The following is a 15,567-nucleotide window of genomic DNA, read 5'->3' on the forward strand; positions in this document are numbered from 1 at the left end:
TGCAGTTCTAAACGTATATTTAAGGATTTATTTCTAAGTGGGACTCAAAAAGATTAGAATTTATAAACATGGTAATGTCCCAAGATCATTAAACTTTTATTACTGAATAGGTCTCATGCTGAATTTACCAAGTTTTTCATTTTAGTTTTTAAAATACTGAATCAATACATCTAATATTTCAGTAGCAGTGAGTCTATTCTTAGTACCTCCAACTTTATCTCTAGTCATCAAATCCGTCAGCACAGAATGTTGTCCAGACACCAAAAACTGACCATGTCAACAGCCAGACAGCACATGGCTGGGAAACTGCAGGAGCGGGTGTTGACGTGTCTTGTGCTTACTGCTTACCTCCACGTCAGGACCTTATGGGGTGAAAACTGTCCCTACCATCATGTGCAAACAAAAACGAGGTCAACAGTGAACTAGACTGTGACCAGGAAACGGGCCCCTCGAGCCACTGTAGGAGCTGCGTCCAGTTCATACGAAGTTCTTGATTTTCTTTCCTTTTTAAAGATTGTATTTATTTGACAGAGAGAGAGAGTGAGCGCACAAGCAGGGGGAACAGCAGAGGGAGAAGCAGACTCCCCGCTGAGCAGGGAGCCCCACTCGAGGCCAGGATCATGACCGGAGCCAAAGGCAGACGCTTACCCCACTGAGCCGCCCAGGCGCCAAAGTTCCTTCATGATTTTCTAAGTAGCTACAAGAGCACCTTGGAACTGAATGTAGCTGAAAGGCCTTTGTGGATGTAACGTGGAGTCATGTGACCAGAGTGGGGCGACAAGTCCCACGCAGGGGCTGAGCGGGGCTCCTCCATCACAGGGCCCGTCCCGCAGGTCAGAAACTCCTGCATCCATTACTTGCCTCCACGTGCATTGTTACCTTACTGATACACATTTCCACTCCATTTATTTAAAAGCACATATGAAATCTAGACAAAGTTAGTTTTTTTATTTATTTGAGAGAGTGCACACAGAGTGTGTGAGAACACGATGGCGGGGTGCAGAGGGAGAAGCAGGCTTCCCACTGAGCAGGGAGCTGGACGCGGGACTCGATCCCAGCACCCGGGATCAAGACCTGAGCTGAAGGCCCCCAACCAACTGAGCCACCCAGGTGCCCCTAGTCAAAGTTAGTTTTTAAAAATAACCAAAAATTACCTTCCCTGCAAAGTATGTAATTCCCTTTAAGTGATCTCTTCTGAATTTCCCACTGTTTTCAGAAGTCCTCTTCCACAAAACAGCCAACTGTAGATGTCTCCTGTCCTTCTTAGGACAAAAGACACTTTCCTTGTAACAAGAAGACCTTAAACTAAATCTGTATGGAAGCTCTCTCCCACATTCATGGGATACGGTCTTTGTGACCACGTTAACACACATGTGTGGTGCTGGGAGTGTGGGCTTTTCTGCTTATTTTCCGCTGTTTTCCTCTGTATCATTATTGCATAGACAGTGTAGGATTTTCCATGTCTTCAACCTTCCAATTTTGAAAGCTGCTTTGTAGGGGGTTGGGGAAGCAAAATGAGGCAGCTTATCTGTAAACTCTGGCAAAACTCTTTTATGGATTTTATAGTTCAACTAACAATATTATCTTTCGGGACAGATCTACTTATCTATACAGAAAAGTGGTCTTAAGAAAAACTGAACCATTAAAACCTTATTATTCATTACTATTAGTTATTCAATTTTCTCTAGCTTACTTGTAGGTAAATGGTAAGTTATTTAACATTATATTCAACTTTCCAGATCATGAATTATAACTTGTAAGAAACCAATTTCTTGAAATGAAAATGAAATGAAATTAAAGGAGATGAAAAAATATATTCATTCATGACAACTAATTCTGAATTTATATTTGAATGAAGACCACACAATCTTTTGTTTGTCGTAAATATGCCTATATGGTTGCTGAAGGTTGGTTTATAACTTAAATTTTAATAAAGTTTTAAATTTTTATTGGAAAAGCTTCCCTTCTGAAAAGGACTTCGTGTATTTTTTTATTTAAAAATAAACAGAAAGCTCATGATTTTGAAGGGGCGAAGAAAAGTGTCAGGGGAGCACCTTCTTTACAGGCTATGAAAAGCTCCCCTAAGCTACCATCTCAAAACGTGTCTGTCCGTAGATCATCTGAATGAAGGACCGCTATCAGTGTTGGTTTCCAGTATGACAACATGGTGGACAGCAGAACCCATTTTCAGTCTGATTTCAGTCAATTTTATAAGGTCTTTCTACTTCATCAGGGTGCCCTTCTATCTCGATACATAAAAAGCCAGGTCTGGCTGGAGATAGCAGGTGTAGTATTACAGGCAGTACTGCGTCATTGTTAAGGGACAGGTCACCTTGGGGAGTAAACTGGCCTTGAGTGGGGTGACCAACGTGGCCCTACTTGCCTGGACGGGAAGTCCAGAGCAACCTGGGACAGCCGGTCACTCCACCTCTGACCCCATTTCTCCATCTGTGAAATGCAGATAAAATAAGAGCAACATACCTTACCCATCGAGAGCATAAGGCTCTCCTCCCAAGGACTACAGCTGCCCTTCCACCTCCCTAGCTCCCTCCCTTGGGCAACGCGTACCCCCTCCCCCGCGCCGTAGGCATCCCCTTCCCTGTGTGTAAGATGCAGAGGTGCTGTGAAGACCAACCGCTGGGTGCAGAGCGCCTTGGAGCGGAGCACAACAGTGACGCTATCGTGAGTACTACTGCGTTAGTGTTCAGCCCATTTCTTAGCAAGAGTAAACGGCTGACAAACGTCTAGAAACACTGCTTAAAAACTAAAGTAAAAACAAGCTTGGAGTTTGGGGCCAGTTTTTCTTCTTTTTCTTAAGAGTTATGTGTTGCTTTGTTTCGTGAACTACCAAGAAATCTGGACCCACACAGTAATCGCCACATGAAAGGGGCTGTCAGATGCGGGTGTAAGAGCAGGTGGGTGGCTGCCCTCCCGGCCGCCAGCGCCTGAGAATTTGCTGGCTGCCTCGGCGAGCACTCACCCACTGGCAGCCCCGCTCTCGGCTGCTGCCTCTGAAAGTAAGAGAAGATCGGTGAAGTACCAACTACAGCATTTCCAGAGTCTTCCCTCAAAACTTTATAAAGAACAAGAACCACACGGACTTTTTGCAAGGGAAATTAAACTAGCCTGAATTTGAGGAAAGGATAACGTATACCCAACACCGAGGAGGCCAGACAGCAAAAGGTTTTTTTTTATCAGTAACAGCCTTTTCCTGATAACCACGTGGACCATTCTAGAAGACCTCTGGGAAACCATCAATGCCCAGAAATCAGAGTCCCGCGTGGTGATACAGCAGCTATGCAGGGTCTCTGTTTTTGTGGTTATCTGGTGGTATGTGGACAAGGGTCTTCTAGCTCCCCATTGGCTTTTGGGGACCAACCTGGCTTCTTCACGGATTGCTTCTGTTTGGTCTCAGGGATGGAGGGAAGGAAGTGTCGGCAGGCAGGAGGGCTGACTCAAAGCGCTCCCTGACACCATCTGCACTATGCCGGTGCCCATGCTACGGGGCCAGCTCATCTTCAACTACTGCATCCACCACTGTCCTTGAACGCAGCCATCTCTGCTTCTGTCTGCCTGGCCTGTCTGCCCCCGCCCTGCAGGCTTCCGTCACAGGGCCGCGTGCCGTCCAGATGTTCGCCCTGTGGCCCATGTGACAGAAGAAGCTAAAGGTACCTCCTCCCCACAGCTCTGTGGCCGTCACCCTGCCTTTTGCACTGGGAGCCTTGGGAGGCCTGCTGTTCCCTAGTGCTGTGGCAGCCATCCTCCGGCCTTCTGCGAGGCTCCAGCTCATGCCTCTCTGCCCTTTCTAGGTCATCCACCTGCGGCTTTTCTAAGAAAACGTCCATGAGCCGTCAAGTGAGGCTGAGACCTAAGAGGACGCGTCCAGATCCCTCAGCTGCACGAGAAACTGCCATTCCGTGATTAAGGCAAGCGGACGGGCCTCCCAACCAGGGTCTGACTGGAAGGCAGAGTCCCACTCCAGAAGCGGCATGCGGATGTGGGGGAAACCAGTGATCAAAGGAAAGTGTTAGGCAGCGACACGGAGACTCGGCATCAACGACTGAGTGACAGCAACAACACAACTAGAAATCAGAATTCCTCCGTCACAGTGGTTCTCCTCAGGGCGGATTCTGCCCCCCAGAACAGTGCACATTCCTGGTTGTTACGATAGGGGGGCGGGGGGAGCAGCAGTGCCACTGACTTGGAACAGGCCGATGCCAGGGGTGCTGCTTCAACAAGGCAGGGGACAGGTCCCCCCAAATGCCAACAGAAACCCTGACTTGCGTGACTGAAGACAGGCGGCTTAACCGCCCCTCCAGCACCCCCCACACAGCGAACTGCCCACCAACCTCCGAACCTGGACTCCACCACACTGACACGGCCCGACGCAGCAGCGACACAGGCAAGTTCACGGCTACCCAACATTCGCTTCGACCATCTGGAGGCCAACATTACAGATACGTCAAGAACCTCTAGCCACGTCTCTTGCAGGGACAGCGGGAACTCATTAGCCCTTTTGGGTGATGCTAACTTTCACAGTGACAAGTGATGTTTTTTAGCAAATAAATGTGGTATCTATGTCCACATTTAGATTAGTCTTGAGTCACAGTGACGTACCTGTTAAAAGAATTAAACGGTTCTGTTTGCAGTGGTATAACAAATTTTAATTCAAAATAGACACTCTGAAACAATAGGTTAAAAAAAAAAATAAACTTCAACAAGCTCTTTTTGGATTTACAACAGAGCACACCAACAATCACAGACCAGTTTCACAACTGCCTCAAAAATGCACATTATAGCAATTACATGCAAGTATTCTATGTTTTAAAATCCATATGGTAACATCATCTTATTTCCCAGAGACTGTCACGTCCTCTGAGTACGCTGGACAGGTGCCTCTGCCGTGTCACCAGGAGCATGACTTAAGGTCTAAACTGGCTGGTCTCCACCGTTGGTTCTGGTGCTTTGAGTCATTCTGTGGGGGGGGAGGGGGACCCCGGAGGTTCAACTGTGCGAAGGGCAGTAATACAGTGGGGTTCTTTAGAAACACCGCATCCCATTAGCGCAAACAAGTGCGCTACAGGAATGCCCATTTCTTCAGAACAAATATGTTTACCTCTAGGGAATTGTCAAAGATTTAATATACCAACATGGAGACAGCTCTCGCTTGACTCATTTCACTTAGTCCCCTGAAAACCTATGTCTACGTTTCAGTTAGTATCCACACTCAGGGGTAAAAACTTAATTCCTGAGTAACATGGTCCTTCCCTCTCACTGGTTTATCAACAGTTAGGTTAGGAGGCGTTTGTGTGTGTGTGTGTGTGTGTTCAGCATTTATTCTAAAGGCACTAAAAACTTATTGTCTTACTTTTGAGTGGAGAAATGACTTACCACCATATAAAAGAGGGGAGAAGTCTACACTGAAAAGTATTTCTGCACCTACCCAATTGCTTTATTTGTAAAATAACTCTTATGAGCTAAATAGCGGGCTTCAGATTCAGTATAATTTTAACAAAGGAGAACATTTGGTTTTCTAGGATTTATAATAAAACAACAGCTGCTAGGACAAACTTGAAGAAATGTAAACCAAAATCAAAATCTAGTAAGCAAGTACCTTGCGAAGAAGAAACCAGCGTAAGTTAATGTGTGTCCTCAGGGCACCACACACCAGCGGTGTGCACTCACTTCTCTCAGCACTGGCGCTTACCACTTGCTGCTACACGTGAAGCTAACTGAGGGAGCTCAATGCAGTTAGTCAAGTACTCTGAAACACGCTGAAAGTTCCTCAAACGAAAACACAAACATATAGATTTCAGTTTTCATCCTACCATACTGACACTACTGGGAAACAAGACGTGCATGAAAGATCCAAGGATTTAATTTACATGACAGGGAAGAACTAAAAATACTTGTTACAAAATCGAACTGCAGGAAACAATAAATCTGAAAGAACTAGTCACTTCTTTTACCTAGAAGTCTTTCTGAGCACCTGAAATAAATCTAAAGAGCAGCATAAAGACCACTGAAATTGATTAGTTCAAAGTACAGTGAAGAAAATAACATTTTTAAAATCTCAATTGAAAAAAAACACTAATTATCTAGTACTTTAGATTTCCTAATTTGTTTTTTTACAAGTTTTGTGGCTCATACTCAAAGTTCAACCTGTGTTTAACATTTTTAAGTTCAGACATATCAAAGCCTAAAAGCACAGAAGGCTTGTGATTTTTTATTGCTTTCATGCAAATGTATCTTCTTTTTCCAAAAAATGAAGCCACATCGATTTTCCACACCCACAAGAGTGAAGAAAGAAGTTCTATTTCCTTTTTACTAGGATACGGTCTCTTGTGGAAATAATCTCTAAGAAATTGCTTTTTTTCTTCGTAAGAACGGTCTTCATATTTTTTAGGGTTTAATGCTAAAATCTGAAGAGCGTCGTCACTAACAAGCGGCCCCTCTGTCCTGATCTCATTCCTCTGTCTTTTCAAAGGCACCACACTCGCCACCTTTTCAGGAGCCGGGGCCGCGTCGCTGTTGATGACGGCAGGCCGCTCCTCCACATCCCTCTGGTCTTCTGCCCCAAAGTGGCCGTCGGGCAGCTTTCTCTTGATAGAGAAGCCGGAGTCGTGGATCACCTCGCCGTTCACGAAGAGCACTTCGCTGTTCCCGATACAGTTCGGCTGGGTCTGGAGGTCCGAGCTGCTGTCCTTCGGGGCACTTCTGCAGCGCAGCAAGTGGATGGCAATGGCTGCCAGAGTCATGTTGCCAGTGTAGACCCCACAGCAGTGGATGCACTTGAATGCTGGGGATTTCAGAATTGTATGGACTGTTGGTGTAATATGGTGCCTCTCCTTCAAATGCAACTCATACGCCTCGGTCGTCACAAAGGTGCCAAAGCAAAAGGGGCAGGTCAAGGCTTGTTTGCTGGGGCTCCCGGGGGCACCCTCTGTCTGGGGCCTCACTTTAATATACACGGGCACGAGTGACTTGGAGTGTATCCCAGCCAGTATTGCCAGGTAGACTTCCCGCTCCCCAAGCTCTTCCTTTGGCAATATGGTAATGAAATCAAGATGGGGAAACATCAGGCTGCCGTTAGCATCGATCTCCAACTGAAAACCTTTGTTACTATAATCCACGGGTAATTTCTTCTTCCCTCGGTGCATAGTCCTACTATGCTCTGAAAGACCTTTAATGTCATGGAACGTGCACGGACAGAACAAGCACCCCAGGCCATGCATTAGCAAGTGATGGATAAGCTCTTCCTCGGACACCAAGCATTTACAGGAGAGACACCGAACTGTTTTCTCTCTCATCCACTTTAGAAATGGTGCACACGCTGCCAGTTTTTCGGGCTCCAGTTTTTCAGCAGATTTGGATTCGCTGTGCTTGTGGGCCACTTCCATATGAACCTGGTAGACATTGGAAGGGAAGAGCTCGTTGCAAACTGGACAGGTTTTCCACTGCTTTGCCTGTTTGAGCGCCTGGTTTGCTTCTGCCGCAGACGGTGAGGCCTGAACAAACACGCTCTGAGCAGCATTTACCACCACTGGGGGGGACGGCATGCTGGCCATGGGGCTGGCCATCTGGGCAGTTGTGCCCGACTGCAGGAGCTGGATGGGCATCTGGGGTGGGGGGACGGTGGCAACACCTCCTGGAGGCACAGGCAACGTGACAGACACGGGGGCAAGTGTATACGTGGGAATCCCATTCACCTGTTTCCCTGTAGGAATGAGCTGTCTGAGAATAGAACCTGATGTGAGGAAAGTGGTGTTTTGAGAAGCGCCAGGTCTCACTGGCTGATTTGCAGGCAGAATGCTGGTGCTCACAGACTGGTTAAGTTGCAGGACCCCAGGTCTCACTGGCTGGCCCACAGGGAGCACACCTGACATGACGGGCTGACTAAGCTGAAGAACACCAGAATTGATACCCTGGTTCACAGGCAGAACACCTGACGAGACTGTCTGGTTGGGAGAGAGGAGCCCAGGTGGGACCACCTGGCCTGCAGGCAGCACCCTCAGCGGAACTGTCTGGCCAGGAGGGAGAACCCGTGACGGAACCGTCAGCCCAGTGGGGAGAACCCCTGACGGGGCCGTCTGGCCAATGGGAAGAACCCCTGACTGGACCACCTGGCCAGCAGGAAGAACCCCAGAAGTGGCCGTCTGTCCCGAAGGGATAACCCCAGCAGGGGTCATCTGGCCCGCAGGAAGAACCCCTGACGCGACTGTCCGACTCACGGAAATCACCCCTGGTGAGACGGCCTGAAGAACCCCAGGGGTGACAGACGGACGGACCGGAAGGACACCAGCCCCGGCAGGTCTGTTGACGGAAAGAACTCCAGGCCCAACAGGCTGGCTAAGGGGTAAAGCCCCAGGGCGGATGGTCTGGTTTATGGGGAGGACGCCAGTTCCAACAGACTTATTTATAGGTCCGACTGGCTGACTCAAGGGCAACACGGGAGGATTAGCTGACTGCGTTAGTGGGACTCCATGAGAGAGAAAGACAGGCTGGGGAGCGGAGGGAGGCAGAGGACTGGAGACTAGAGTCACGTGGGACTGCGCCACGGCAGGTGGAGAATGGGTGAGGCTTCCAGAAGTGCCTGAGGCCACAGTCACTGGCTGGACTGGGCCCTGCACTGGCTGGACCACGGCCTGGCTCTGGCTGTTCTGTGGCAAGGCAAGACGAAAACAAGGGGATGTGGCCGCAAGGCCCGGAGCGCTGCTGTTTGGGGTTACAGCCAAAGGTGCCGCTGGTTTTGGAGCAATGTGCATTTGCTTCAAAAGCCCAGGCTTCTTAATATGTTCTGAAATCACAGATCTAAGTTTATTCTCCAAATCCCTGTGTATGTCCGATGTCAAAATGTGATACATTAAAGCATCCTGGCTGCTGGCATTGGCGTTGCATTTTTTACAATAATACTTGTCAGATGGAGGCATTTTCTCAGCAGAAAGGCTATCCTCGGTTTTCGGTTGCTCACCCACTTCCTCAGTTCGCAGGCCAAAATAGGAGTTAATTAAGTAGTGAAAATGGGCTACCAGCACATGCTTCTTCATGCTGTAGTACAAAGTGTTTGAAAAGTTACATTTTAAACATGTAAAACTTATCACATCACTCCTTGAAGATTTAGTTTCACCTAAAATATTCACTGTGTAGTTCTGGACTTTCCGAACAGGTGCATGGAACATTCTGAAGTGCCTTCCCACAATTTTGGGTTGAGAAGAAAATACACAGTTTGGGCAAGGGATCACCAGCTCCTGATCAATTTCATCTTCATGGTAACGATGTAAATGATTTTTGAATGAAGTAAGCACTTTTGTAGAGTACTTACAGAGGCTACAACAGTATGGCTTTGTTCGATATCTCTGTTAAGAGAAAAGAAAAGTCAAGCATACTTTAATAAAAGATCAGACGCTACACCCTCTGTAGTTCACACGTATATGATTCTTCTTCATTTGATGTGCTAGATAATGAACAACCGTGTTCTTTCTAAAGTAGGACAGGTTTTTTTCTTAAAGGGCCAGAGAGTAAATATTGCCTCTAGGCCAACTACTTGGTGGGGCCATCGTAACACAAAAGTACCCACATATAACATGCAAATCTGTGAGCATGGCTTTGTGCCAATACAACTACAGACACTAATTCAAATTTCACAGAATTTTCATGTCACAAAACAGTATTCATTTCTTTCTTTTCAAATATCTAAAAATGTAGCAGCTATTTCGGCTGACCGTACACACAGGACCCGGCCCACAGTGCCTCGCTCACTGGCCCCTTTCAAGCCATCTTCTAAGCCACAATTTTGTTACTCCAGTATAAGAAACTCACTCAATTCTCTGAGAAAGTTTTTTTCTCCCCTTCTCATCCCATTTCCCTTGGTTCCAATGTTATTTTTTTTTAAAAGATTTTACTTATTTATTTGACAGAGATAGAGACAGCCAGCGAGAGAGGGAACACAAGCAGGGGGAGTGGGAGAGGAAGAAGCAGGCTCATAGCAGAGGAGCCTGATGTGGGGCTCGATCCCACAACGCCGGGATCACGCCTGAGCCAAAGGCAGACGCTTAACCGCTGTGCCACCCAGGCGCCCCCCAATGTTATTTTTAATCCAAATTCTAAAACCTCTAGACTTTATCTGCAAATAACTTAACATGCAAGTTGTTAAACCCATCATTACTTTTATTTCCCTCATTCCTAGAGAAGGCAAGAGCCAAATGGACAGTGCTCAACACATGCAAGTGTCCAGTAAACTATGTGACAAACGGGAAGAAAAGAGCTACGACAATCCTGAGGGAGTTTCAGGCCAGAACACAGACCAACAATGTAGAATTCCTCTCTAGGGCAAACATGGGGGAATTCAACAAGCTTGGGGCATGAGGACAGACACCTGTACAAGAGCTGGGCAACTGAGAAATGCGATGTCAAACATCCAAAAAGTTGCTGGTTTGTGAAGGTTTGAGAGTCACGAAGTCTTTGGACTCATGAGTCTCCAGACCCTAGAGCTGGTGAACCACAGAACACCTGGCCCCGGTTTCATGGAGGAGGAAGGGAAGATGTGGGCCGACTAAACCCTTCAAGGTCCCGCCACTGGCGGTGGGAGAGACCTCTCTGCGACGCGTCCTTCTTAAGCCTGTGCTCTCAACCCCCCCCCCCCCACGCATGTATTCAGTAGTTTCTGTCACCCTCTCTCTCCTATTCATACAGGTTTTCCTCTTGCCACAAGTCAGAGATATCCACCAAACATGTACAACAACATGGAACTATCTTCGCAGAAATTAGCAAAATCCCAGGTTCTGGCATTTCTGATAGGATCTAGAATAAACCTAAGGCAACGGTCGACCCTAGACCACAAACTAAAAAAACAATAACCCATATTTCACTGGTTCTAAAAGACCTTTTTTTCCACCCATATTTTACTATCTCAGAAATCTGGATGCACCTTACAACTAATACTTCAATGGTACAACACAGTTTAAATGAAGTATTGCTTTAGTTTTATTAGAGGTCATTAAAAAAATGGTGTGTCTTGGAACACAGTCAATACTTTTGTAGTAACATATGGTAACAGATGTGACTGCACTTATCGTGGTGAGCACTGAGAGATGTAAAGAGTTACCGAATCACAGTTGTGCATCTGAAACTAATATAACACTGGATGTCAACTATACTGAATTATACATTTTTAAAGAATTATTTATTTATTTATTATTTAAGTACTCTCTACATCCAACGTGAGACTCGAATTTACAACCCCAAAATGAAGAGCAGCGTGCTCCACCGACTGAGCCAGCCAGGCAGGTACATTTTTCTAAATGATGTGCTTTTTACTCAATGAAATACTATAGTAAAAAACCAGTTAGTCAATGAAAATTACACTCAAGGAAAGAGCCAACAGAAATTACTAACAGTTGCATGTTATTGTTAGTGTTGAACAGACCTTTGGGTTAGGGAAAGATTTCTTAAATATGAAAACATAAACATGATCCATAAAAGAAAAAATTGATAAACCAGACCTCATCAAAGTAAGAAAGCTTCTGCTCTGGAAGACATTGTTTAAAAAATAAAAAGACAAGCCACTGCCTAGGAAATAATATTTGCAAATGTCATACCGAATAAAGGACTTGTATCCAGAATACATGTTATATGCATGTTCAAGTATCACTAAGAAGAAATAACCCAATTTTTCACAAATGGGCAAAAGATTGGAACACTTTACCAAAGAGGGCCTCCAGATGCCAAATAAACATACGAAAAGATGCTCAACATTATTAGTCACCAGGGAAATGCAAATTAAAACCAGAGAAGGGGCCCCTACACACCTATTAAAATGGAAATAAGTGGATAAACCCATAACCACCATAACCCAGCAGAATCAAGTGTGGCTTCGATGCAGAGTAACTGGACCTCCCACATCACTGGGGGAAAAGCAAAATGGTAAAGCCACTTTGGAAAACACTCTGGCAGTTTGTTACAAAGATAAATATGTACTTATTTACCACACACAATCCAGCAATTTAAAGCCTAGGCACTTACTCAAGAGAAATGAAAGCCTATATTCCCATAAAAGCCCCCTGTGAAAGCTCCAGGATGAGTGATCACTCCAGAGCGAGGTAAGAGACCTGGGCCCTACTGGCAACAGAGGAAGGAAAATGACAAGGCCAGCTGCGGAAGAGCAGAGCGAGGAGGACTGGGTGCTGGCAGAGCCCTTGCCCTGGACAGTGCACCATCCGCCTGCCGGTCCGTCTGAGGCTGCTTCCTCAGGTCCTACACTAACTGAGCTCCGTCATCTAGTAAAACCTCAGCAGGCCTCTGTTCCCAAATCCTAAACGTCTAACGAATCTTTCCTCTGAGCCCTTGAAAGTCTCACTGTAGCATCAGCCACATATTCCAGCCTGCGTGCACATTTCCGCTACCTCAGGAACAAAGAGGAGTAAGGCATTCAACTAGCAGACAGCACAGTCTCTACCACACCAGGCAGTGGTGTTTTTTCTGAATACAGTATCTACTCAACAAATTCAATCTCTATTTCATATGGTTATTTAACACATTATACCTAGGCCCTATTCACCCCAACAAAAACAAACTCCTTAAGGAAAAATACCTAACTTGTGCCTATTTGAATCAGGCACTCAAAAAGTGTTTCCTGATAAAAAGCTTATAATTATATATTATAATGCATGTTACTTTATAGGCTCTTCTGAGAACTCAGAAAAATCGGTGAGACCTAAGAAAAGATTCATGAAGTCAAGGTCTTCAAAGCAAGTCATACTTGAACAGCCATGTGCTATTTCAAGCAGGAGAATAACCAAATCAAAGTGGTCTCAAGACATCTTGCATCTGATGGTAGAAAGGGGAGTGTGGGTCAAGGAGGGCAGAAGACCAACAGGTGGGGCAAAGACAAAGGCAGAAAAGCAGAACTCAGGAGGACGCTGGCAACAGAAACGTTTTTTAAAGAAAACTGTGAGAGAACAATGACTGACTAGAAATAGGAAAAAATGTTAAAGCCAAAAGTCCCAAGGCCAATATAGATGAACAAATGGAGGGGAGAGGAGAGAGTGGTGGAGGCTGGGACAGTTAAATCGAATCTGGGACATGCTGAGCTTGCTACTGAGGAAGGTGCTAGTGTTATGGATGGCTGGGTGGCAGGAAAGGTTTTCCATAAGAAAACACTTTAAGAAGGAGAATTTAGCTTCAATCTGCTTAGGTTTGAGGTCTCAAATTATTATAAATTGTGTTCCTCATCTCAAAGTCCTTTTTTTTTTTTTTTTAAGATTTTATTCATTTGAGAGAAGGAAAGGGAGAGAAAAAGACAGATAGCGAGCACAGGGGCACACGAGCAGGGGGAGGGACAGAGGGAGAAGCAGGCCCCCCGCTGAGCAGGGAGCCTGACATGGGGCTTGATCCCAGGACCCTGAGATCAGGAACTGAGCCAAAGGCAGATGCTTCACCGACTGAGCCACCCAGGCGCCCTATCAAAGATCCCTATTTTTAATGAAGCTTCTGAAACAGAGATGACCCCTCATCATAATGACATGGCAATTCTTTTTACTCCAAAGAGTTATAAATCCAAGGCCCTTCTTACAGGAGTAGCAACTTATGATCAAGGACAAATGGTAGTTTCACTGCATCACATTATCGACTTCATATACAGAAAACTCTCAAAGTAACAATGATTCTATACTGTAAAGCATTTAACTGTGTTTTTCTTTCTCCTTCCCTGAATGTTTACATTACACGCCTCCCCTTATTCATCAGCGATCCCAACACATGTGCTGCTCCCCAGAACTGAAGTGACACTTACCCCCAACTTCTGAGGAAATATAAAAATCAAATACAAAAATACATACCACTTTCTTTCCAGAAGGTTCCCAGAGAGAAATATCTCCCCATGATGTGTTAAAAAAGTACTTCTCTCCTGGATCAAAGCCTTTAAGGTCCTTTTAAAAAGGGAGAAAAAGAGAGATCATTAAGCAATTTCATAAGATAAAAAAATATCTAATAACCTGAAGGGATTATTTAGCACCTAAGAAATCTGCATGGGAAAGTGAAATGAAAACACAGGCCATGAGCAGACTGTGGCAAAGCACCCGTAAAGCATGAGAAAGGAGGAATCAGCTGAAATAATCCAGGTAAAAATTAAAGTTTTAAATTATATTTACAAATTATTATAGTTTTATAAGAAATAAACAGATGAGATTTCCCACGAATAATTTGTAAAAGAGCAAAGCTGCATGAGTGAACACCATCTTCCATCAGTGGTGAGCACTGGGGAAGATTTGCCAGGGAGAGCATGAAGCAGGAGCTCCCAGTGTGTGCCTGACCAAGGACACCCAGAGTCAGCCCTGCGGAGGGCAGTGTGGACAAGGGCATGGCTAACACAACAGAAAGGGGGTGAGAAGAGGGGCGGGGGCGCTGGACACTGAGAACCCAACAACCAGATGCAATGGGGTTCACACTGAATCCTGGGTTAAACAAACCAAGCGTAAAACATATTCGGGGGAAAACTGAGAGATGTGAATATGGACTGGGTGTTAGACAAGAAAGACAAATATTCAATGACAGAGAAAGATGAAAGTAACGGGAAAGTAGTAAAAGAGCATGATCAGTACGCGCTCACTGGTGAAGACCGTTCACACACGCGCACAGATAAAGGGGAGGCTGAGTACCAAGACGCTAATGCCAGTGCCATCTCTGAACGGCAGGAACATGGCATCTTACATTTTATTTTCTGAAGAAGTCACTACCTGTATTTTCTAACTTTCACAGTTTATACTGCTATTTTTATAATAAAGATTTGTAATATAAAAAAGAATTAGTCAAGCCAGATAATAATATAACAACTGCCTTCACATATACCTATGCTAATACACTGCTTGTCAAGTCAACTCAGAACTAGAGAAAAGTACAAATTATTATAAGGATTTAAATTGGAAATAACATATTCTGAGGTTTATAACATAAATAGAAGTAAAATGTATGGTACAATAACACAAAGGCTGGAATGGGAAGCCAAAGCCTAGTATTGTAAGGTTCTTTTATTTTTTTTAATTTTAATTTTTTTTTAAAGTAATCTCTACACCCCACATTGGGCCCAAACTCATAAACCTGAGAGCAAGAGTTGCCTGCTCCACCAACTGAGCCAGCCAGGCGACCCCTGTAAGGTTCTTATATGTGATGCAGTATATTAGAAAGGTGAACAAAAACATATAGTTAATAAGGCAATAATGGAGATAAAATGGAATAAAAAAATATTCAATCCAAAAGAAAGCAGAGAAGGAATAAAAAAGAAAAACAGAAAAGACAAGTAAAAACAAACAGCAAGACGGAAGATCTAAACCCAACCACATCAATAACCATTAATATTAAATAACAGAGGCTGGAAACCTTTCCTGAAGTAAAAGGGCAGATAAATACTCAGGGCTCTGCCAGCCGTTCGGGCTCCCACTCAACAACTCGTGCCACCATCACGCACAAGAGCAGCCGCAAACACCAACAAGCACCGCTACGTTCCAAGAAGGGTTATTTACAAAACAGACAGCAAGCCAGGTCTGGCCCACACACCATAGTTTACCCACCCCT

General features: G+C 45.1%; 1 protein-coding gene across 3 annotated transcripts in view; it reads right to left on the reverse strand.

Annotated features, from left to right (window-relative positions):
- Positions 1–4,637: 4,637 nt before the first annotated feature.
- The window catches only part of ADNP2 (ADNP homeobox 2), a 30,135-nt gene continuing 19,205 nt past the window's right edge, over positions 4,638–15,567 (reverse strand). For all 3 annotated transcript variants that reach the window (XM_045790348.2, XM_087869707.1, XM_045790346.2), the window contains 2 exons: positions 13,836–13,925; positions 4,638–9,356 (listed from right to left, as the gene is read on the reverse strand). In XM_045790348.2, coding sequence (XP_045646304.2) covers positions 6,129–9,356; positions 13,836–13,925 — 3,318 coding nt within the window. In that variant the 3' untranslated portion in view covers positions 4,638–6,128. The remainder of the gene's footprint in view (positions 9,357–13,835; positions 13,926–15,567) is intronic.

The sequence above is a fragment of the Ursus americanus genome, chromosome 19 (assembly GCF_024610735.1).
Source record: "Ursus americanus isolate L20-20 chromosome 19, mUrsAme1.1.p, whole genome shotgun sequence".
Taxonomy (NCBI): Eukaryota; Metazoa; Chordata; class Mammalia; order Carnivora; family Ursidae; genus Ursus; species Ursus americanus.